Source organism: Rhizophagus irregularis, chromosome 1, assembly GCF_026210795.1.
Source record: "Rhizophagus irregularis chromosome 1, complete sequence".
Taxonomy (NCBI): Eukaryota; Fungi; Glomeromycota; class Glomeromycetes; order Glomerales; family Glomeraceae; genus Rhizophagus; species Rhizophagus irregularis.
In genome coordinates this window covers 6,379,522-6,404,574 of record NC_089429.1, presented here as the reverse complement: position 1 = coordinate 6,404,574, position 25,053 = coordinate 6,379,522, and the positions used below count along the sequence as shown (strand labels likewise).

The 25,053-nt window shown below is 25.1% G+C and overlaps 3 protein-coding genes across 3 annotated transcripts; 2 read left to right on the top strand and 1 right to left on the bottom strand.

Annotated features, from left to right (window-relative positions):
• Window positions 1-262: 262 nt before the first annotated feature.
• Window positions 263-582, top strand: OCT59_001319 (uncharacterized protein; the record flags this gene model as incomplete). Its single annotated transcript, XM_066139480.1, has 2 exons — window positions 263-335; window positions 410-582. The coding sequence occupies 2 exons, from the start codon at window positions 263-265 to the stop codon at window positions 580-582; spliced, it is 246 nt and encodes an 81-aa protein (XP_065988879.1).
• An 18,076-nt stretch (window positions 583-18,658) lies between these two features.
• OCT59_001318 (uncharacterized protein) lies at window positions 18,659-19,359 on the top strand (the record flags this gene model as incomplete). Its single annotated transcript, XM_066139479.1, has 2 exons — window positions 18,659-19,147; window positions 19,351-19,359. 2 exons carry the CDS (start codon window positions 18,659-18,661, stop codon window positions 19,357-19,359), a joined length of 498 nt encoding a protein of 165 aa, XP_065988878.1.
• Window positions 19,360-21,897: 2,538 nt separating this feature from the next.
• OCT59_001317 (uncharacterized protein) lies at window positions 21,898-23,385 on the bottom strand (the record flags this gene model as incomplete). The annotated part of the gene is made up of 1 exon (XM_066139478.1): window positions 21,898-23,385. The coding sequence occupies one exon, from the start codon at window positions 23,383-23,385 to the stop codon at window positions 21,898-21,900; it is 1,488 nt and encodes a 495-aa protein (XP_065988877.1).
• Window positions 23,386-25,053: the final 1,668 nt, after the last annotated feature.

Below are 25,053 nucleotides of genomic sequence, written 5' to 3'. Positions count from 1 at the left end.
AAAAAATTTTTATTTTTCTAACTTTGACGTCCTCCCTTTAAAAAAAAATTTTTTTTTTAACTTTCCTAACTTCGTTATCCCTCTTTTTAAAAAAATTTTTTTTTTGGTTTATTCTTTATTCCCCTTTCTTCTTTATTTATATTTAATTTCATAGGCCAGCAGATTTTTTTTGTGAGAATATTCAGTTTCTTTTTTTTTTTTTTGTAGATCAGTTTGGGAGTCCTCTTTTTTTAGGTCAGTTCAAATTTTTTTGTTTTTTTGTATGTTGGGTTCAGATTCTTTTCTTTTTGTAGGTTGTTTCAGTTTTGTTGCTTCAGAGTCTTTTTTTTTTGTAGGTCAGTTTTGGATTTATTTTGTTGTTTTGGTTTCTTTTTCATTAGACGCCTCATAATTCTTTTCTTTTATGTAGGTCAGACATTCTGGAGTTCTCTTTCTTTTTTCTTAGGAATGCTGACCTTTGGTGACTTGGACGATTGCAGATGGGGGTTTTGTTTCCAATCTTTTTTTTTTGTTCTTTTAGGTTGTTTGACTACAAATGAACCTGAACTTATAGATAATTTAGGTTGCAATAGGTGGTTTTAATAAAGAGGGAATTTTCATAATGTATTTGTACTTTGTTTATTTTTTATTTTTTATTTAATTTAATAAAGTGAAATTAGATTTATGTAAATACAATTATAGTAAACTGTAATACAAATAGTAAATTCAGTGACCAAATCGTATAAATTTCGTGATAAAATCAGTGATCAAATCATGTAAATTCCATATAAATCCCGTGCAAATTCCGTATCCAAACCATATTTTTGGTGATACGGAATTGTGCATTTTTCCGTATCCTATTATGATGTTATTTCTAAGGAAAAAAAATCGTATAAAAACTTTATAAAAAACGTATCCAATTTTTTTATAGGGATTTGGACAGCAATGTCAATTTAATATTTGAATATCAGTGTCCATTTAATATTTGGACATTAAAATCCATTTAATATAATAGTTATTTGGATATCACATGAAAAAAAAAAGCATTTTATCAACTGTGGCTCAATAATACATTAGTATGTATCATAGGACGAGTACGGTACGGAATTTTTGGAATTGATCAACCCGTACCGAGTTACTTAAACCCGTTTTTTATGTATGCACTGTATGGTTTTCATACAGACTTATAAGAAATCATACATGTATGAATTTTAGCATACAAATAAATAACAATACCATGGCGAATAATAATAACAAAATACAAATAGTATTTTAAATACAACAATTTTATTTATTAAGTCAAAAACTAATTTCTAATTCTTTGCATAGCCTTGTATTTTCTAATTCTATGATTTACTGTTTGACTTCAGCTAATTGCATTTTTGTTCTTTAATTCCTATTTGCAAAATAGTATGCTACCATCGCTACCTAATGAATTATATTACATAATCAAAAAATAGTAAAGAAACCCTTTTTTTTTTAATTTAAATATTATAAATATACTAAATAATTTGTAAACAGTCAATTTTGGAAATATATTTGCATGTTGAACACTTACTTGAACATAATAAATATACCAAAATTAGTCGATGTGTCATTTATAACTAAGCCCAATTTCACAAATAAACAATTCTTATAAAATCAACCTATAAATCAATGTAACAATTAATAATATGTATATCCTTATAAAATTTTTTATTAAAAAAACTCTCCAAGTTTTAAAGCCAGTATCATGATTATAAAATTCATTAATATTCATTTTAAATCATTAATTTCGTTATTTTCGGTTTCTCATCTAAATAAAATTTTAATTTCTTCTATTTTAAATCTTCTAATTCATACCTCCACGACTCAACGTGACTTTTGGTCAATTTCAGGATTTTTGCACTTTTTTTAGAGACTAATTAATTTCTTTATTATTTATTAATGAAGACTTTTAGTTAAAAAGAATTCGGTCAACTTGTTCATAAATTGGTTATCGTATATGAAATATTAATACAAAGAAATTTTTTTAAAAAAGAAAAAAATATTAAATATTGGACACAAATTCTGTGACAACTGATTTAGTGTTCCCATGGTGGTGAATGTCCAATAATCTTTATAAACGATCTTTTTTCCCATTTTTAGCAAGATTTGCAAATTATAAACTATGATCAAGCGTAATTAAATTATCTTTCTCCCCGATAAAATTTAATGTTGGAATATCTAAAGAACTAAAAAAATCTTCAAAATCAAATGCTATAGTTAAATAAAATTTTCTTAATTAGTTGTATATAATAATGATTTTTTTTTAAAAAAAAGATTTTTTAATTAATACTCACGTTTAACTTCAAATTTTCGATATCCAAGTGGTACAATACCAAGCTTTAAAGCACGAAATTGATCAGACGTTGTGATGCTAAAATTCGATAATCCATGAGAAATTGTTGAAAATTCATAATCTGGATCAAGCGATGAAATATTTTACAAGTTCCTCACTATTTAAACTTGCTTCTATAAAGTTTAAATATATCCAACTGTAATTATTTTTTTATTTGGTTTATCTGTTTTAATTTTTGTTATTACGGCGTGAAGATCTTGACTACTCAATTCAAGTGAGTACGCTTTGACATCACTTCGTCCAGTTCCTCGATAATCCCATCTAACAAGATGAAATTTTTCTCCAAGTTCTGTAATACCATAGCTTAAACTCTTCAAGATATAATTTACTCTTGGATAATACTATGCAATTATCAAATCCTTTACAATGTAAAAATTCAAGATGTTCTGGATGTTCTAATCTGGTAAAATGATAAATTAATTTGTTGAAAATCAATACCTTCAAGTATTGACTCTTTCGAAGTTTATTTCTGATCGAAATTCAAATCCAAGTTAATTGTAATTTCTTCAAAACTATAAATATATAGGAATAATCTATTTAAAGGCTGCTCGTTAAAATCCACTCCAATAGTAAGATAATTAATGTTATTTTCAATGAATAAATGACAAGTACACCCAAATCAAATTATTAATAATTGTTGTTTTGGTTTATTATCATATTCATCACTCATAAATCCAAATCAAAATTTTCTAAATTTCTGTAATAGCAATACCCAATGATTTAATATGTATTACCTTACCCATAAACAAAGATTTCAATTTAAAAGGTTTAATAACATTAATAATTTGTTGAACAAAATTAAATATAGGGAATGAGAATAAGTTCTAAAACATTCAATTGATCCATATTTGTAAAATCAATTAAATAAAGCATATTAGAATTTAAAGTATTGGAAAAATTAGAATTTTTTAATTATAAAAATGGGTTATATATTATACTATGAAAAGATCCAAATGATTTGTAATATTTTTCAATTAACGAATGTTTATTTGATATTATATCTAAAAAAATCAAAATCAATTGATGAGATTGAATTGCAATTAGAACATAATAATTTCAAAAGTGAAGTAATATTTTGAGATGAAATAGCACAAATATTTAAATTTAAATTCCGATATTGTGTGATAGATTTGGATTTGTAAATCAAGTCCATATTATTAAAATATTCAATAACATTATAAATAACTTTAAAGAATGTAAATTTCCTTCATTTTAATAAATACTTCAAATAATAGCATATGAACTAAAGTTTATCATTATATTTATCCACTAAAGTGCCAATCCAATATTCAACAGAAAAACAAATTTTACTTGCATTAATATTTAATAATAAAGCTAGGATAATTGAGTAATGTATTTGAAAGTAATAAGTTATCATTAATTCTATATTCATTAAACTTTGCTTTACCATCTTCATTTAAAAAGCATAAATAAGTTTCAATACAATGATAATGTTGGGTAAGAGCAGAAAATGAATCTTCTCATAATGGGATGGCTAAATGACACCATAATCTATTTGCAAAAATAAAATACATGAATGCAATGTTGAAAAATCTTTTCTATAATTTCAACCTGTCAATTCAGGTAAATTTCCTGAAAATATTTTTAATCATTCCACATTAGTAAAAGAAAAGGGGGTTTGCTTTCATTTCAAAAAATGGAATAAATTTTCAATTTTTGTTGTACAAATTTATTTGGTATTTTATAAAAAGACAACAAAAGAACCAACAATAATGTGTTATATAAATCATTCCAATAAATCCTTTGTCCAATCAAGCGGATGAATGTAATTCTAGCCTGCCATCTGCTGATATTTTATTTGTTACATCATAAAGTAGATAAATATATAATTATTTGTAAATTTTAAATAATTCCAATAAAAAATTGTTATGTAATGGGTTATGATTTGTATACATATCAAGGATTAGACCATGTTATTTTTATTTTCTCAAATCAAATTAAAAATCATATAATCTTGATACAAAAAAAAATAATTTTATGAATAAAACTTTTATTATTACGATTTTTTAATTACATTAATTTTTCATAATAAAACATGATTTTATTGGAAAAGTGAGAATCATCTGTATACACAAAAAAGTAAAATAGTTGATAAGAGAATTAAATTTGTGTATCAAAATGATGGATATAAGAGATTATTTTACTTTTAAATTCAAAAAGTTAATTATACTGATCGACTAAATAATCAACCTTTCAACAATAAGATATATGTACTGAGGCATACCAGGAACAAGCCAAACCTTTTTATGCACATATTATTGTGTATTTTTTTTTTCAAAAAAAAATGCAATACAAATAAACTAAAGATGCAATTACTAGATAATACATTTCATGTCCTTTCGGACTTATTTTTTTAAATAGCTTATCATAACATTTTTCAATGGCAACTTTTTGTTTCCAAGCTTTAATTTCTGAATCTTTGAAGCTCGAATTCATTGGCGGAAAAAAAAAATCTTGATTTGTAATTTTTTTTAATACTATATATATTAAGGCTGACAATATCACCTAATAATTAATCAAGTATAAAGTTTGCTAATGTATGGTACTTTACTTTACACAGAAATCTATATTATAAGCACAAATATTTAAATTGTGTATTAATTAGAATTATAATTCCATTAATTAAATATGTTTGCAGAGCTATAGTTGGCATCTAACCCAGTATCTAACTGGTTGTCTCGAATTTACCGCTCGTATGGCTTGATCTTGTCTCATCAAGCCAACCTGCATATTATTATTGTTCATTTATAATTTGTATAATCTGACCACTGGTAAAATTATCAGGCTTATCATTATGTTGAGTTGATGTAATCTGACCACTAGTATATTTATAATTTAATCTAAGAATGGGTTGTCTTAAACCAGTTATAAAAGATTTGCCATATTAAAGGGCTTAATCCATGCCATATTATGCTTCAAAAGTCATATGTTATGATTATTGAGCACTTGTGATGTTCAAATAGATTAGTAATAAAATCAATAATTTTTAAAGAAATTATGCTTATCATCACTATTATACAATAAATATTTGATTGATAATTTCTTTCTCCAACTCCAAATATTGCTATTCTATATCATTACTATTATACAATAGTTCCCAACTCCAAATATTGTTATTCTCCTCCTTTTTAAATTCTTTTTTTAGTAATAAAATTAATAATCTTAATGTGTCTTAAAGAAATTATGCATATCATCACTATTATTATACAATAGATATTTAATTAATAATTTCTTTCCCAACTCCAAATATTAATATTCTCCTCCTTTCTATGGGCCTCAGTGATGGAAGGTATGAGGGAGATGCAGTCATTGTTTGAAAATAGAATATAAATATTATGAAAATATATAAATGTCTTATTTTCTTCTTCTATTAAATTTAACTCCCTGAAGGGATGTATGACTCTGGATCATTGAATAATGGCGGAAATATATTATAAGATTATTCCAATTAATTGTAGTAAACTTTCAAACTATCATTTTCTAGTATAATGTTATTAAAAAAAATAATTCTGGAACTTATAAGAAATTTTCAAAATTATATATCCATTTAAATTTAAAGTCTATTGTATGATTTATTCTCTGTCTATACTAGTAATTCAACTCATCATTATCTATTAATTCTTTCATAATTCTTAAAAATAATTTAATATATATATTTAATTTAGAAAGAAATGATGATTTTATTCAATATAGTTTATCCAAAATTACTTGATATCTACTTAACTTGCTTTGTTCTTTCATTTCTCTAATTTTTTTACATTTTAAACAAATTAAATATTAATCTGAAATACTTCATTGTCTTCTATAAAAAAACTTTTTTTCATATTTTCTGATAAGTTTTTTATAGGATGTCTTTTTATAATGACACTTATTATAATACTACATGCATAAAGCAGTTTCACTGTATCCATTTCAATTTTGTTAATTTGCTCCTGGTTAAATAACCCTCTAAAAATTTATATTTTATGTGATTTTTTTCCATATGACGGACTCTTTTTAAATGCTTATTAGTTGAATTGTCGATTGAAAAAATTGGGTTACATTACTTTTTTCTTTTTCTTTTTACCTGAACTAAGTGACAATTATTTTTTAAAAATAAATTTTCAAGATCAAAAAATTATTCGTGTGTCTTTCTGAATTCTTGATCCTTCCCAGGTAGTAGTATGTTTCTAGCTGATGGTTTTTCTTTGCCAAATTAGAATTATTACAATTCCAAATTTTTGTTTAATAGCTGAAAAAATACTATGATTCTTAACACCAACTTTCTTTTAACTTCAAACTACCTAAAAGTTGTTCCCACCTTTCTTCCGAAATTTCCTCCCAAAAAGTTGAAGCGATATCACAACTTCTCCATGAACCTTTCTCACAATGGGATGCAATAAAATAATATCTCCTGGCTCTTCTTAAAAAAACATTAAAGTTTTGCTAGATACTTTGCTTGAAGCTTCTTGAATATCAGGTTATACAATATGCAATTTTGAACACATAATTTTTCAAAAATTGCTAGCCTGATTAAACTTTCATAATAATTAATATTATATTAATAAATTTCCTAAATGATAGATTATATTAAGAATATTATAGTATAAAATTTGCTTAAATGATTCGCTATAATATAGAAAGTTATCTTCCATTTTAAACGCTTTGTTTTCATTTCATTACTTGTTATGATACTGTTGCAAAAAATATTCATAATCAGATTTATAACCTTAATCATCATTGCTCTTTGCATTCTCTTTATTGATAATTTCCTAAAAATTTTATATATTCTGAATATTTAATGTTTCTATTCTTTTAAATTTGTTATAATAATCTCTTAAATTGTCCAACATATATATGTAGTATTATCCAATAAAATAGATATTTTACTTTTAAATTGTGAATAAGTTTGAATTTTCTGTTCTTCTTCTTTACTTTTTAAGGCTTTAATATGCTTGCATTTTCTATTTTTTTATGAATCTGTGATGATTTGTGGGATTTTATCGATGGTTTACCATTGTGTGAAAATTAGTAAAGCTTTTTTTTTTGCTAACTTTGGAATTTATATTAATTTTTGATGATGAATAAAGCATGTATTATTGTCATAAATGGCTTAATTACTTGACAAAAATAGATTGACATATTTTAAGAATCAGACCAATCAATTTTTAAAAAAAATTTTTTTAAGAAAAAATAAAGAAAAATGCTTAACCCTCAAGCTGTTGTTAAATCAACTAGAAGTAGAGCTAACAGATATGGATTCATACGCAAAGTCATTTTTTTGAATTGTTTCTATAATATCTATAATGTTCTCAATAAAATATAAGAAACATAAAATTTCCTTATTGTAACTAAAAATAAAAACATTCATCTGGTGTGAATCCAATGGTTATATATATAAGAATGCTTATTATAAAATAGTTAAAAAAAGTGGAGTTGTTATTTTTTTTCAATACTTCCTTGTTTTGGAAAAGTAAAAGGGACCACTTGAACATAAAAAGATAGAGGTAACTTAATTTTTCTTGAATTAATCTTGTGATTTTTGGGCTTCCATTTTATATACAAATTTCTGTATAATAGGAAATAGGTTGTACTATCTAATTCTAAACAAAGTGACAAGAATAGATTATATCTTTCAATCCTAATTTAGTTGTAATAATGACTTCTTTTCCTTCTAGACAGGTATCTTATAACTTGATTTTATTGTTGAGATATTACTGATATTTGAGTTTATATAATGAAAATTATTTGGTAAATCTGATGTACTGAAATATTATCATTGATGTAAGTTCTATCCTTTAGCAACTGAAAATTATTTAATTATATTTTCTCATTTATTTTGCTATTTATTAATAAAATCCATTATATAGTATCTAGAATTGCTCTTCGGAATTAGCTATTCATGTCCAAATTATGTTATTTGCAAAGGCTGTAAATAGGATATTTAAATTTTATTTTCAATAAATCTTTATATATAAGTCCAAGAATATTTCAAGAGAAATTTGTCTTTATATATGTATGTTTGCTATATTTAAATTGTTGAAATGTTCATATACCCTTCATACATCCAAATTTATAATGTATATTAATTATATTATGAAATGTTCCTTTTTCTTATCAATTGTATATTGATTTCTATCTAAGTGGGGAAAATCATGAGCAATAAACAGTAATACATAGTTTTCTTTAGAATATATCATCAGATAAGGGTTTAAAGTCAAAAGTTCTTTAATTTTCTAAATGAAAGCTTAATTACAAAGATGTGATGTCTAATAGCTGAAAGTAAAAAATGGGACACCTAATAAACAAAAGAAAATGTGACTTTTAATAAAATATAGTGAACAAATGTTTGAAAATGATTAAAGAGCCCAAATTATATAAATAAAATTGAATTATCCATTAATATAGTTGGTAAAGAAATGTGTATTATCAAATATATTTGTTCATATTACTATTTTAATAAAAAAATTTCATGCATGTTTTAGATAGTGATAATTATAAATATAGTAATTCACTGAAGTTTCAAGTGAGAAGAGTTGTTAATTAAGAAATAACTTAAATGCATAACTAAAAATTTAAATTAAATGATCATTTAAAGATTATTGATTGTACAATATATTGTATAAACTTAACAATCCTATATGCTATGTTGAATAATCGATCAGAATATATTCTTTATTATTCTTTTCAAAAATATTCTTAGCATTTATTTGAATACTGTTAATGTTTAATTCCTTGAAATTTATTCAAGAAATGGACAGTTTTTGAGTGAAATACATCCAGTTGATCCATTTGTCTCTAAAAAGTAAAAATTAGAAGAATATAGAAGTATATGATTGTTTAATCTAAAAAAATTATTTAAAATAAGAAAAACTTGTTAACATAAAAATATGATTAAATGGGTTTGATGTGAATAAAGTGAATGTTTATTATTAAATTAATGAAAAATTCCAATCACATAATTTGCTGATGCAATCAATACAAATGATTAAAAATAATTTGTTAGACCATCTCAGGTCTAGCTTAATCTTTGGAGTGAATCTATGGATAAGAAAAATAATTTTTTATTTTATATTAATACTAAGGTGTATAAGTATTAAGTGGGAGAAATTTTTCATTTTAAGCATAAGTTAATTTGCTGGAAAATTTTTTTAATAATAGAATATCAAACTATTCAGTAAAGTGGGTAATTAAATATAAGTGTTGAGTAGAAGTAAATTTTTTAAGTTGAATAAAAACAAGAGGTTTATATATACAAAAATGTGGCAGAGCTAAAAGTGACGCGTGGCGCAATTTTTTTGGCAAAATTCGGGGCTATGTGGAAACAGGGCTTTTGCTGTAAATGTAACAAACATTAAGCACCTAGTTTAATAAACAAAGTTTTATATTACAATAGAATCTCTAAAGGATAAGGTAGCGAGTATGCGTATTTTTGACAAAAAATCGGGTAGATCTTTCCTTTTTAGATAATTTCTTTAGATAATGCCAGTCAAAATTTTATTACCTACTTGGTAACTGACTGAGATTAGCATAATTTCGGCCCTGAAAAACAATTTTCTGAATCACTTCAGTTGATACATATATATTTCTGGTCCTATTATGATGGTTATATTATTGTTACATACAAGTTCTCAAAACGCTTTATAATATATGATATAATTTCAAAAATTAAACTATTTTTTGCTTGAAAAAAGCAGATATCTGATGGGCATTAACATTATTTTTATATAGTATAGGCAGTATATATGCAGTATGTTGACTTTTTTAAGTATCAGTTGCTGAAAACTAAATTCAAATTACATATTACTCAGTCTTAAAATATAGTTTTTCGAGTTTAAGTCAAAAAACTTAGGAAAGAGTTTGCTGATCCAAGTATCATAACTTTTGAGAATATGTATATTATTATTATTGTTAAATTTCACTAAAAATGTAAGTTAAACCATAGGTGATAATTTTGTGGTATGGTGGGAGTTTACAAAAAATCTTTTTTTTTTTTGATAAGCTTCAATTATTAATTTTCATAAAAGAAAAAGAAATAGATATTTTTATTTAAAATTTTTGTATACTTCATAACTTCATTTCTATAGATTCACATAAAATTATTTCTTAAAGGTATTCCTAAACTTAATTGATAAAGACGTATGGTATAATACTGTATAGATTATAAGAGGGAAAATCAAATATGTTGTCATCATTTTTTCTATAATTGGTAATTGTAAAATAGGTAAATTTTATTATTTTGTTGAAAAAATGTGAACAATATCTCAATAAGATCAAAAAAGGGGATAATTAGATAGCACATAAACTTATGATCGTACTTTCTTCCCCGTTGGGCTCTGCCCATTTTTTCCCATGAAGTTGTGGATGAAAAATATGAGGATTTTTTGCCTTGAGTGATAGTAAAAGGACTTTTCGACGTTATATAAAGTTATTACCGAGGTCTTTAGTTTCACCCAAACTCCTTACGGCTTATATTGAGTTAGGACCGTTATCATGAGTCTTGGAGTTACCAATAATACTGTAAGATGGCAGTTCCATATGAACGTTCCCTGGGCTTTCTGAAAGGTTGAAAAGTAGTGCGTCTTGGTTCCTATGCCTTTAAAGTCTAACTGGCCAAGTGGTTTGCAGGCCGGACCGGTATTTCTTGGAAGGAGCTCCTGATTAACGTATTTCTTGCTAGTTGATGTTGTTAACTGGGGAGTTAGTTTTCTAAAATAAGGAGACGGAGTAGAGGTGTATGTTTGGTGAATTTTACTCAGGTTTTTCTCATTGCACTTCGAGTTTTCCTGAGGTTTATGTCTTTATTTTTTTGCTTTTTGTTTTTCTTGGTCGCTTTTTTTGGTGTAACCTTATTTTCTTTGGGGGTGGGGGATACTGGAAAATTTGATCGTCATGGTGGCTTGGTGTTACAATTTTTAAAATCGATCATCATTCGGGTGATAAGGAGGTGACAGGTTGGGTACTGCAGTTTTTGTAGTATGCTGATCATAGTGGTCACATGTTGGACTATCATTGGATTGACTTATCTAGGTAGATCTTAGGTCGAAGGATCATTCGCAATGAGGTGGGTGTCCTCCGTTTGGGATTGTTTGCAATGAGGTGGGTGTCCCTTCGGGGATTGCACGACACTAAAAAGTTCTCCATCGGCTGGACTGCATGACACTAAAAGTTCCCGGAGGTCTTTGTGAAATAGGTTTGTTATCTATAGTATGTAGTCAAATAGGGGAAGTTGAATTTTATGCGTTTCTGATAGTGCTAATGGTAGCTCGGAGGTTCTTTACCGATTCTAGGAGTGGGTACGGCGCTGGATGGATTACGTATAGCATAGTCGACTTTACCCATTTTGAGATATATTTGGGGGGAGTAGCTGTAGTTATTTATATAGAGAGGGTGGGGTTTATAATCTTAGCTTTTCTTATATGTAATTTTGGAAGATTATTTGTTCTTTGTTTTTCTATTAGTTCTGCACTTATTGCGGTGCTTTTTAGATCACTCTGTGTTTCTCTAAAGTCACTTCGGCATTAATTAATAAAATTCAAGCTCAAGCTATGTTTACCTAGATAGCACATGATTTTATTTATTGTTTTTCTAATAGAATAAGTTAGTCTTGCTGGTAAATTCTGTGAATGTCTTGAAAAATGATGAAAGCAGTGGGAACAACTACTTTAATATTATCTTGGATATTACATCCAGGATATCGATTATTGATATCCTAAATACAGGTTTATCAAGGCGTAATTGAGTTGGTTTAAGTGAATATACATTATACTATTATATTGTTTGGACAGAAAATATGCCATCTACTATTTTTGATTATCAAAATTCTATTCATTTTTCAGATCTTTTTACATATTAGAGCTGATTTCACAACATTATAAAGAATTGGGTCTTGTTGCATATAAAATTATGAGCATTGTGTAAACGTTGCATCAGTAGAGAGATTATGATCTTCAATGGTCATTTACATTCAAACAGAAGAAATCAACTTAAGGTTAATATAAAATGAATTAATTTAAATAACATTTTTTAAAGGTACATTCTTGTATTAATAAAAAATGTTGCGAAACATTTTTATAATTTATTATTATTCCTTTTAGTATGAAAAAGTGCTATCGATGGTGCAAATAAAAGGTGTTATTGAATCTGGTACTAATTTGCCTATTGAACAAATCCCGATCAGACGATTTGCCCCTTTGATCTTAGCAACCATCCGATTTCCGTCTATGCGCCTAATAACTATAATAAAAAACTAAATATATGTATATAATAAAAAAGAGAAACTAATATTGATCAAGCACATAGAAATAATGAAGTACAACTCTAATATAAGGAATCGGATAGCAAGATAAATCAATTATTGCTGTTTTCAATTTAGTGCGATCACAGCTAGCACTCCTATAAAAATATGATCATCAAAATTTTGTGAATACCCATGATTTTTCTAAAAAATCATTTAGAAAATAGTTAATAACTTGTGAATACCAGTGGAAATTATAGAAAAATCTCAATTTTTCGAGTAGTTTACTTATACGCAAGTTTTTTAACTTTGTGTAACAATAACAGTTTTTTATAAGTAAACTACTCAAATAATTGGGAATTTTCCATGATTTCCCCCGGTAATCATAGGTAATCAACCCTTTTCTAGATGATTATTTAAAAAAATCACGGGTATTCACAAATTTTTAAAAATTGATTATTTTTAGTGGTGTTACACTATCACACCAAATTGAAAACAGCGATAATTATGAAGAAGGCGAATTTAATAGTGAAAAGGAGGATATAGACGATGAAATCTCTCAGTCTTTTGAGCAAATATTAATTTATGGAAATCAATCTTGAAATGATGATAATTTGGAAAATGATGAAAATGAATTGACCATAAATAATACATCATTGAAAACATTTATATCTACTCAAAAGCACCCACAAAAGATTTGCAGGTAAATGGAAGCTAGCTGATTTATCTACAGGCGAATTAGTTCCTCCTTATTATATTAATAATTTGGCACTTATAAATTATAATATTTAAATGATTAAAACGAATATAATAATAAAGATTTATACTTAATTGTTAAAATAAAGCTTTTAATTAATCGTAATAATAATCTGCTAAATCATGTGCTTATCAATCCACTTCCTTAGTCCAGTGAAAAACAGGCTTGAACACTTACAAAGTATATATAGTACACTTCTGAAATAAGACTAATGCGAAATCTAATATTAGTGGTCGCTTATAAAAAATTTGTATAACTACATTATTTCTAAATCCATTTATTAAAAAAAAAACTTAAAAATTTCATTTATTTCATAATATTTTTTTCAGATTGAAAGATTTTGATCTGGCTAATGAATCAATTTTATAAATTTTTAATTCATATTGACATTAGCAATTATGACTCAACATTGCTAACTATAGAGAAATTTATCATTACAAGAACAAATTTATGTAAGACAAATAATATTATGCATAGGAAAGTTTAACCCTATAAAAAATTTTCAGAAAAAATGATTTTATCAGAGTTTTTTCCAGAATTTTTTTTATAGTGTAATTATTTTATATTTCAAGTAATAATTTCGTTCTTTATTATGGAATAAAATGGTATCAAATTTTTGACAAGATAATCTTTAAATTTCTAGATATCATTTAAAAGTACATAATACAGGTTAATAGTAATTTGTTCTATCCTATAAAACTCATAGAATTGTATTAATTACAGTAAATGAAGGGAAAATTTTTTATCATGATGAATAAAAAACAATAATGTATCATTTGTTTAGCTTGTAAAATTTGTAATAACTGATACAATTTTCAAGTAAATAAATACTGACACACTGCATATATCATGAAGATTATTTATTAGCCAATCAATCTTTCATAGCTTGAAAATTTTCAATTTATTCTACAAAAAAACAAGCTATTAAGTTAATTTTTATAACTGATTTGTCCCATTAATTTATTCATACAAAATAAAGTCACTACTACCAAATTATTGTCCGGATTCAGTGTGAGTAAATATATCTAATTTTTTATTAATTACTTGACTTAAGAACATCCCTATAAAAAAGGAACACTCATAATAACATATATAAAATAAATGTAAAATGTACAGTGCACATAAAATATCTATAAAATGTCCATAAAATACATAGGAAATATGCAAAGAGGGCTCATATACTTTTTTGTACGTTTTGTATAAAGTGAGCACATTTTGTATATTTTCTATATATTTTATGGACATTCTATAGACATTTTATGTTTATTGTACATTTTACATTTATTTTACGTAAATTTTCCAAACATTCCTTTTTATAGGGCAATATTTTACTTATTCTTAAAAGAAAAAATAAACTTGCTTTAGTAGCGATACATTATATTATTTTAGGAATCAAGAGTAGCGGGTTGTCGAAAAAAATTTTCAAAAAATAAAGAAATGACAAAAAGTAAAGGAATACTTAATTACTTTGTTAAAAAACCAATAAAATAAAGAAAAAAATGTTTAATTAACAACCTTATGAAACAAGAATTCGGAAAAATTTGTCCTCATTGTCCGGATAATGTCTTGATAATGTCTGAAATCTTCATATTTCGGTACATTTACTGGACGTTCTAGATATTTTCAAATTTAATGATCAATGATAGGATTACTATTAACGATATCTGCTGGAGATAAGGGCTTATGAGTGGCTTACATATTATTTCAATGCATGGAAAACTTTTTTTCCATTCTAAAGCAATGTTTAATACCTGAGAAGGAAAAATAATTAATATCTAAAAAAAAAATTGTTTCTTTGTTCTTAAGTATTCAAGGTTTGATTAACAATGTATTTTCACATTAGAGAATTTTCATGATCTAATAAAATTTCTGAATTTCACATTATTAGTATTACTCTCTATTTAGATTCAATATTGAAATAATAATAATTTTTTTTTTGGTTATGAAGGATGTAAATTTGATACAAATTCAATTATTAAACCCTTGTGATTATTAAAATTATATATTTGTTTGCCAGTTGATTGAAATAAGGATGGGGCTTAAAAGTGGCTTTACTGGCTTATATATCTTTTATACGGAACTTGTTTTCTACTATACCAAAACGTGTTCAATAATTGAAAACAACCACTACAAAAGCGCCACCAACAAGTAAATATATCGATATGCATGTTTTTACGTTTATGAAAGATTATTATTCTTTTTATTATTATTCTGCACTATTTTTTATATTATTGTATTTTACTTTATTAAATAATATTGAAAGTTTTTTAACAAACTTAGGAGTAAAACTACCAAGTTTTTGAAAAGACCTTTTATTATTAAATATTAATTATTTATTCGGCTTCTAAATAACTAGAATGGTGTAAAATAAAACCCGTGCCATAATATAAAACCCTGTGACAATTTATGGTCAGAATCATGTGCGCATTCAAATTGATCGCCTGCAGATCGTTGATTTTTTTCTACCCGATTTTTTTCTTTTTTAGATAATTTAAATTATTGTGGCTGTGATTTTTGCACAGCTTTCCGCAATTTCAGGCTTTGTCAATATTATGTGGCAAAGTTTTGGATGTGACCTTGATTGGAAAAATTAAACGTGTAGATTTCTTATTCGTTCAATTTGCTGTGAAAAAAAAAAAATATTTAAATATAAATAAGCCTGAAGTTCATTGATTTTTGTCTAACAAAAAATTATATTTCATTAAATTAAAAAGTAGAGAAAATAATAATAATTATTAACCACTTAAATAATATCAATCAAATTATTAATTATGTTGTTTATCCATCAATCATCATGGTTTACAATCTTCCCAAAAAATCTCATCAAAAATCAACTCCTTACAAAAAGGATACATTAAATAAAATTTTAATTTTTATATCAATTGATTCTGCAGAATGGAAAAATATGTATGCTATAAGTATACAATTCATTAACACGGAAATACCTACAGGATTTACAAATAAAGAAATGGTGTAGAATCATCCCTATAAGAGACTTATCTAATATTATAAAATGTTGTCAATGTTAGCACAGCCAGGAGCAACTTTAATACTGATGGGAGCAACTTCAACACTGACAGGAACAACTTAGATAATTTCAGAAGCATATCTAATTATACGGAGAATGAACTTTTTAATGTATTAATTTTTATAGTAAGATTTACTAAATACCAGATTACCATCCATTCACCATAATGAATTTTATCAGGTCTTTGGTCCAAATTTTAATTTTAAAGGCACTTATAATTCAATCATAGATAGTTTAAATTATTTCTATGCATTAATACTTTTCTATCAACCCAGATTTGGATCATTAGTTTTTCAAACACTTTCATTCAATTATTTCAGTTGGTTAATTACCTAAAATCAAATTATTATATTTTATATGTTAGCCTATATATAATTAATATCAAAAGTTATAGAAGATGAATATATATGGATGTAACCAATCTGCTTCTTGATTTAGCTCATAATGGATGGCATAAAATCAGGAGCAAAATCTGTAAAGACATTGAACATAACATCTTGGTACAGTATCTAGATTCTTTAGTTACCTGGTTTTGATGTAAATGCTATCTCTGTCAAAACATACTGAAGAGATAAATGATGAATTGATCTTCAAAGAAATTCAACTTTCATTTTTATTTTTATTCTTTTTGACAAAAACTCTCTTTTCTTTTTCATAAGCCAATTTTTTTTTCACCACTTTTATACGTTATTTTTGCCATTTTTTTCGCCATGACAAAAGCTACCATAAATAAATCCAGTGACTCTGGATATTTATGCTATTTATTTTTGATTTTAGCTTATTTAATGAATATACTCAATACAGACTAAAAGAATTTATTGATGTAAGATGTATAGATCATTATATAAGATTTTGAAATGGAATTTGGAGGAAAATTTACCATTGATAAATAAAAATTAATGGTAAGTAATTAGCACATATTTTGTAAATAAAAAAAATACAAGGAAATAGAAATTCAAGAAGATTTTGCAATTATAAATTCTGGAAAAATTGAGACGAAACTCTAGTAATTATGCTGCCTAATATTATAAATTTTATTATAATACTTTAACTAGTGTACTTTAGGTACAGTGAGTTTTTAATATAAATGAATATAAAATAATATATGTATGGTTATGATTAGAATATTAAAAGGATTATTACAAATATTATTGTATTGTCATAAAATTTAAAGTTAATCGGCTGAGTATTATAAAAATGTAAGAATTAATGGAATTTGGTATTATTTATTGTAAAATATCAATTTATAAATAAAATTGACAATACCACCATTTAAATTGTTAAAAGTCTCATGCATATGGTTCAATTGTTTTAAATATAGACATCACATTTAAAATAAAAAAAAAAATTCAAAATTACTTATAAAAAAATTGTATATTAAATTAAAAGTAAATTTATTCTTAGTACATTTCTACATTTCTTTGAAAAAAAAAAAAAATCATGCGTAACAGCATAATTGTTCTAAAAAAAAAATTTATGTGCAATGCAATTACTAAATATATAATTAGTACATTACATTTTTAAGAATCATGTATGCACGTACATCATAAATTTAATTGTATTCATATATAATGAATGAAAAAATTACTAAATAACATTTCCTAGTGATGAAATTGATAAAATTACACAAATCCAGTCTATGTTGTCTAACATAATGAAATTAATTATTAATTGGGTAATATTTATAATTTCCATTTTATTATTACAATATAAAAAGAATGTTACAAGTGATATATGTAAAATAAACTTTAATGTTTATCAAATAAAAATAAGAAAATTTATAATTGACAAATTCTTAATAAATATGAACATTGATACTTTTTTTGGTAATTTCTCTATATTAATTGATCATATATTTTTCAATATATGTCAATATATTTGAATTTGATGAAGTCATAATTTCGTTAAATGTCTTAATTCGTTAAGTTGAATAATAGTTGAATTTAATTTTCAATTGAGATCATATAATTTTGAAAATAAAAATAACGTGATATATATACGAAATTCTAACTAGAACTTGAAATCACGTAGTAATTTTTTATTGGACAATAAACTTGCTTATAAAAGTTAGGAATTTTTAAATATCATATGTTGAAACAAAATTAGAGATCGGCAGCCGGAATTACCATCTGCCCGATAGGAATGATTTACATGTTATTTGTGATTCTTTTGTTGTCTTTTTATAGCATGTTATTTGTGATTCTTTTGTTGTCTTTTTATGGAATAACTAAATAAATTGTACGACTCCAAAAATTTATAAACATATTTCATTTCGAAATGAAAGCAAACTCCCATTTCCTTTACCGACAATCCGACATGGCATGCTCAAAAATATTTTCAGGAAATTTACCTGAATTATTATATGAAATTATACAAAATTTTAGAAAAGATTTGTCAACATTGTACTCATGTATATTAGTTAATAGATTATGGTGTCGTTTAGCAATTCCATTATTATGGGAAGATCCATTTTCAGTTCCTGCTCATCATTATCGTTGTATTGCTACTTATTTATGCTTTTTAAATGAAGATAACAAAGCAAAGCTTATTGAATATGGAATTAGTAATAATGTATTATCTTCAAATACATTATTCAATTATCCCAGTTTCATTAAAAACTTAGATACGAATAAAATTCGTCGTTCTATTATTTATTGGATGAGAGCTTTATTGGATATAACCGATGATATGATAGGATACTTAGTTTATAGGTCATTATTTGAAGTGTTCATTGAAAATGAAGGAAATTTACATACTTTTGAAATTGTAATATCTAAGGGTAAAAATTGTAAAAATTTCAATGATAATATAGATTTAATTTTACAAAATCCAAATCTTACATGCAATATCAGAAATTTAGTAATATTCTGTGATGCTTTTTTATCTCAAAATATTATTTCACTTTTGGAATTTTTATATTCTAATTGCAATTCAATCTCATCAATGTTTTTTAATTTTACTAAATGTAGTATCAATGATATTACATTATTTAAAAACTATATATTACAAATAATTATTTCACAACATAATCTCAAACAAATTTCATTTGAATTAGATCCTATTTTATATAAAACATTTTTATCATTAAAAAATTATAATTGTTCAAATACTTTAAATACAATTATATTTTGTTACATTGATTTTACAAATATACTTGGTGTCTTACAAGAGGTTTTTAATCAATTGAATGTTTTAGAATCCATTCATATTTGTTATTGTCGATCTTTAAATTTTGATTTTGTTCAACAAATTATTAAGGTTATTAAACCTCTTAAATTGAAATCTTTGTTTTTGGATGAAATATTACATATTCAGTCATTATTATTATTATTACAAAAATTTTGTGAATGTTTAGAAAATTTTGGATTTGGATTTACTTATGGTAAATATGATAAACAAAAACAACAATTATTTGAATTTATTATGAGATATTGTAAAAATATTAAATATTTTGATTTTGGTTTTCCTAATTATAAAGATATTTATCTATTCATTAAAAATAATCAAAATACTATTAATTATATCACAATTGAAGTAAATTTATACGAAGATACTATTTATAAAGGATTAAGTTTAACTGTATTACAGAATTTAGGACAGGTTCTTCCTTCTAAATTAGAATATTTATGTTTATCTCTTCCATTTATTATAAGTGATCTGGAAATATTTTTAAAAAATTCACAAAATACTTTTATTAAGAAATTATTAATTAAAAATATGGGAGTGTATAATGATAAAAAGCTTTTTATAAATTGTATGAAGGAATATATTATGAAGCCGAAAAGGGTTAAATATTTAGCTATTTTTGATGGGCTTGATTTGTTTTGGTTTAAAACTGTAGTAAATGAATTTAAATTACATAATATTATAGTTCATGAATACTGTGATTTATATATTACTGTGTATGATTTTGTTTAAAAAGACGGAGGTGTGGCGTGTAGGTGATGGCAGTACGTAAATAAAGCATTTAGAAACCTGTATTAGTGTAAGATAATGAATGTATTTATAAATAAATGTAATATTCATAATAAAAAAATTTTTAAGAAAAAATAGTACGGTAATATGAATGCTCAAAAAAAAATTTATTAATCACATTTTTTTTGCAAGTAAAAATTTTTTAATACATTTGGCTATTACGCAATAGTATTTTACAAATAATTGTATATAAGCCAAAATAGATATTGCTCTATTTTTTCCAATGCACATGATCAAAAAATTTAAAAAAATTCATATAACATAGCATAATTTTATTATACAAATCCAAAAATTTATCTACTTGAATCGTGAAATTCTATGAATTCTACTAGCCGAGAAATGAAATGTGTAATTAACATCCTGTGTTAAACAAATCAAACAAATTATTATTAATATATCATATGATCTAGATTAGCGATCAGATTGACGCTGTGGTATTATGGTAAATGCCCTTTTTGACTCTTAATAATATTTCTTTCTAATTATTTTTTTGCTGTTTTTTTTTCATTCATTTGCCCTTTAGACTTGGATCGGTAATAAGATTGATCTGCGGTACTATGGTGAGTGCCTTTTTTTTCTCTGATAGCTAAGTTATTGTTTATAACTTTAGGGTATCTTATTCAACGTATAACCTCAAGTTGACTTAACCTTGTGATGTGATGACAAATAATATATTGCAATATGTTTCGTCACTTGGTAAATCTATTTACAAATTTAAATTGTTTTCTCATATGTTTTATTTTTAAAACCTTTTAAATTAAGTTTTATAATTTAATATTTATTATTAACAAAATATTTATTACATAACGAGCATGTATGATGCCATTATTTTATTACCAACATTTATTAATAAGCTGCACAAAATTAGATAATAGGAATAAAGCGAAGTGTCCCAATTGCATAATAAACTCACAAATATAATAATAGATTTTTAATGAACGATATAAACTTATTATTTTAATGTATACATTTGCAGTCTGAATAGTATGGTTACTGCTTTAATAGTGTAATACCATGCATACATTTTAAAAAAAAAAAGGTATAAACTTATAATCATTTTTATTTATTAGAATACAGCATATTTCATAGTTACTAAGTCTTACCGATTATCACCACCAGCGATTGTTACCATTTAATTCCGGCCATTTAAAATGCCAGTTTATAATTTTTGCCAAAGTTAAAAAATACTGATCGTAAAAATTTTAACAAATAATAATTTGATGTTAACTATAACAAACTTTTAAAATGTTTGTCAAAAAAAAAAAAAATTAAAGTGAAAAAAAATTAAAAAAATCAAAATTTTGCTGAAAACAGCATTTTTTGACCTTGGATAAATCTCTACTTCTTATAAATTTACATACAAGGTAACTTTTTAATATGTGTAGTTAATTATTTTCTTGATACCATATTAAATCTTATAAAATTTAAAAAAATTGGACTGGTGAAAATTACCACAGTAGTGACAATCATCATTTGACATTTTCAAATATATAATCATCAAATATTTTTAATACCATCATTATAAAATAATAACATAATACTCAAATTTTAAAGTCCATATTTACTACATTTTCAATAAATTCACAACTAAAATTTTTAATTACTCCATTATTCTTGTATTTACTAATCAATTTTTTATATTTTTTTTCTCCTAGAATATAATTGGGTGTAATTATGGAAAGTGCAGGTCTGCCCCTCCATTTTTCTAAAAATTCTTCCAAGGTTTCCAAAGAAAATTTAACATCACCAATAAATCTGATTTCTCTTAAGCTAGTTGGTGCTGATCTAATTAATATTTCTAATAACTCTTCTCCATTTTCTAAAAGTTGGTTTTCTTCAGGTATCACATCATTTGCATGTATAACCAATAATAATGACTTCAAATTTTGACAAATTTTTAATAATTTTTCAAATTCACTAAAATGCTGCTTTAATGGTGGAAATATAAGAGGTAGATATTCAATTGAAAGACATCTTTCATAAACTTTACGAATAAAAATGAGGGAATTATCATCAAAATTCCTTACATGGCCATCAATCTCATAGGGTGGTCTTAAACAAATTTTCTTTAGATGCCCTCCGCTATTTTCAATTATAAAATAAGCTGCTTTTAATTCGTAACAATCTATTTCAAAGATCTCAAGATCACGATAAACTAACATTTTTAATTGTTCTTCGCTGAAATAATAAAAACTAACACTCAATATTTTTAGTTTATAAAATTTCGGGAGTACATCATGCTTTGTGGGACTCCTGTAATTGAAGTCTAATTTTAAGTGATTGATAGTATCTACCTTATTTTCTATTGCAAGAACAATCTCTTTGTAAGGATCTCGGCCTGGTCTAGAAATACGTAAAGTATCATCATCTTTCCATTCAAAATACTTTAAATTTTTTTGAACTCTAATTAATTTAGCAATCCCATCATGATTATCTGAGCTTTCATCTACATTATCAATGATGAGTCTCTGTATATATTGACATAGCCGTGCCAAACCATAAAAATAGGAAGAATCTATTGATGTGTCGCATTTTAATTCACAAAGTGATTCAAAACGAAGCTTAGCTTCTGGAAAATAAAATATTTGATGTTTAATTGTACTCATATTCAAATACTTTAATTCTGGGAATTTTTTCATAAAGAGATTATAAAATTCTTGTTGTAAAATAAAATTATTATAAGCTAAAGATGATCCAATAGAAGCTATAATATTTATAGTATGAGCATCAATGCTTCTACAAAGAGATAAATAATCAAACATAAGTAGTTGGCGTGAGACTGTCAGTAATTGAATTCCTTGTCTCGTTAAGAATTCTTTAATATCATCAGACAAATAAGAAACGATAATTTTAAACAAATAATTTTTATTATAATAATCAATATCATAGCACCAAGGATTCCTCCATAAAATTGGAATTACAGTTTCACACCAAAGTCTATTGACCATTAGACATGAAAAAAGGGATATCGAATCATCTTGTAATTCTTGAGATATTAAGAAAAGAATATCTTTATTGAGCTTTGACATTTTTAATAATTGAAATTTTTTTTAAGGTAACTTTAGATATTTTTTACAAAATGGGTTTAAAAACTTTTTTTTTTTTAAAAAAAAAAAACGGAAATAAATACCGGAAAATAAACTCCGGAGTCCGGACAAATTAAATTTGTTCTGTGCGACCATAATGATGATCAAATGATGTTCACATGACAGATCAAACATTACGCCTCAGTCGTCTCCTAAAGTTATGATTTTTTGATTTTTTGTAAGAATAAAATTGCTTAAAATTAAAAATTAACGAATTACATAGGTAATTAGTATAATACTTATTTTAATTTATTCCATTTTTTTTTATTAATAATAAAGTTATATTACAATAAAAGCGTTCAAGAAAGAAAAAAAATTATTTTTGTCAATATAAACCAATATTTATGATAAAACTATTTCAAACACAATCAATATCCATTTTTTCACTAAAATAATCTATAGATTTCTCGATGACTGCAAGTTCATAATTAATATAATCCGTTTATAAAATTACAATCATTAATACATAAATCACGATAATTTTTAACTTGAATACATAAAATTTAAAATTATTCTACTTCATCTTTTAATTCAAACAGATGTTTTATTTCATTATTAGGGTAAAGTTCATCCATAACTAAATATCAGATATGCGAACCTTTTTTCTTTCATAATGTATTTCTTAATACAAGATAAAATTTCTTCACTTAGTCTATTTATCAGATTTCCGATTAATAATTTCTTAATAAAAATATTTTGTGAATTTTTAAAAAATATTTCCAAATCATTTATATTTAATATTCTAATTTATTAGGAAGAATTTGTGTAATATAATTGAATCAATTTTATGATTAAGTCGATAGAAATTAATAGAAAGATAATTTAATTCCAAATATTTCTAAAAATTTGATCTTAACACAATAAATTTTAACTAATTTAAATAAATTTATTATGGGAATTGCTAAGCGTCGCCTGGGTCTTCGATCACGTGACAGATTTAATATTTTTGATTCCTCGGTTCTTTCTGTCTCAAGGTATTCTTCTTTCTTTTATTTTATTTCTAACTATATTCTACTTACACTTTGTTTCTTAATACTCTATTTCATTATTTTTAGGTCCTTTAGTCCTTCCGGTTCTGCAATTAAGGTTCAGTTGTTTTTCACTTTACGTTTCGTTTCTTACTCATTTTTTTATTTTTTTTTATTTTGTTTCTGTTTCATATTTCGTTTTTCACCATTTTTTTTTTAGATATTTTAGTTCCTTCGGTTCTACAATTAATAAAGGTATGTATTTTATTTTTATTTATTTTTATTTATTTCGTTTCTATCTCATATTTCGTTTCTTACTAACTACATTTTTTTTTACTTTATGGTTTTATTTTTTATTTAGTTTTCTATCATTACCCAACCTCCTATTATGATCATTTTCTTATTTTTTGTATTACTTCTCATTATTCCATCCCATCACTCCTCTTCATCTTCCCATCACTTCACTTCTTTTCGTCTCCCATCACTCCTTTTCGCCTCTCATCACTCCTTTTCGTCTCCCATCACTCCTTTTCGCCTCTCATCACTCCTTTTCGTCTCCCATCACTCCTTTTCGCCTCTCATCACTCCTTTTCGTCTCCCATCACTTCTTATCGTCTCCCTCTTTGTCTCCCATCACTTCTTT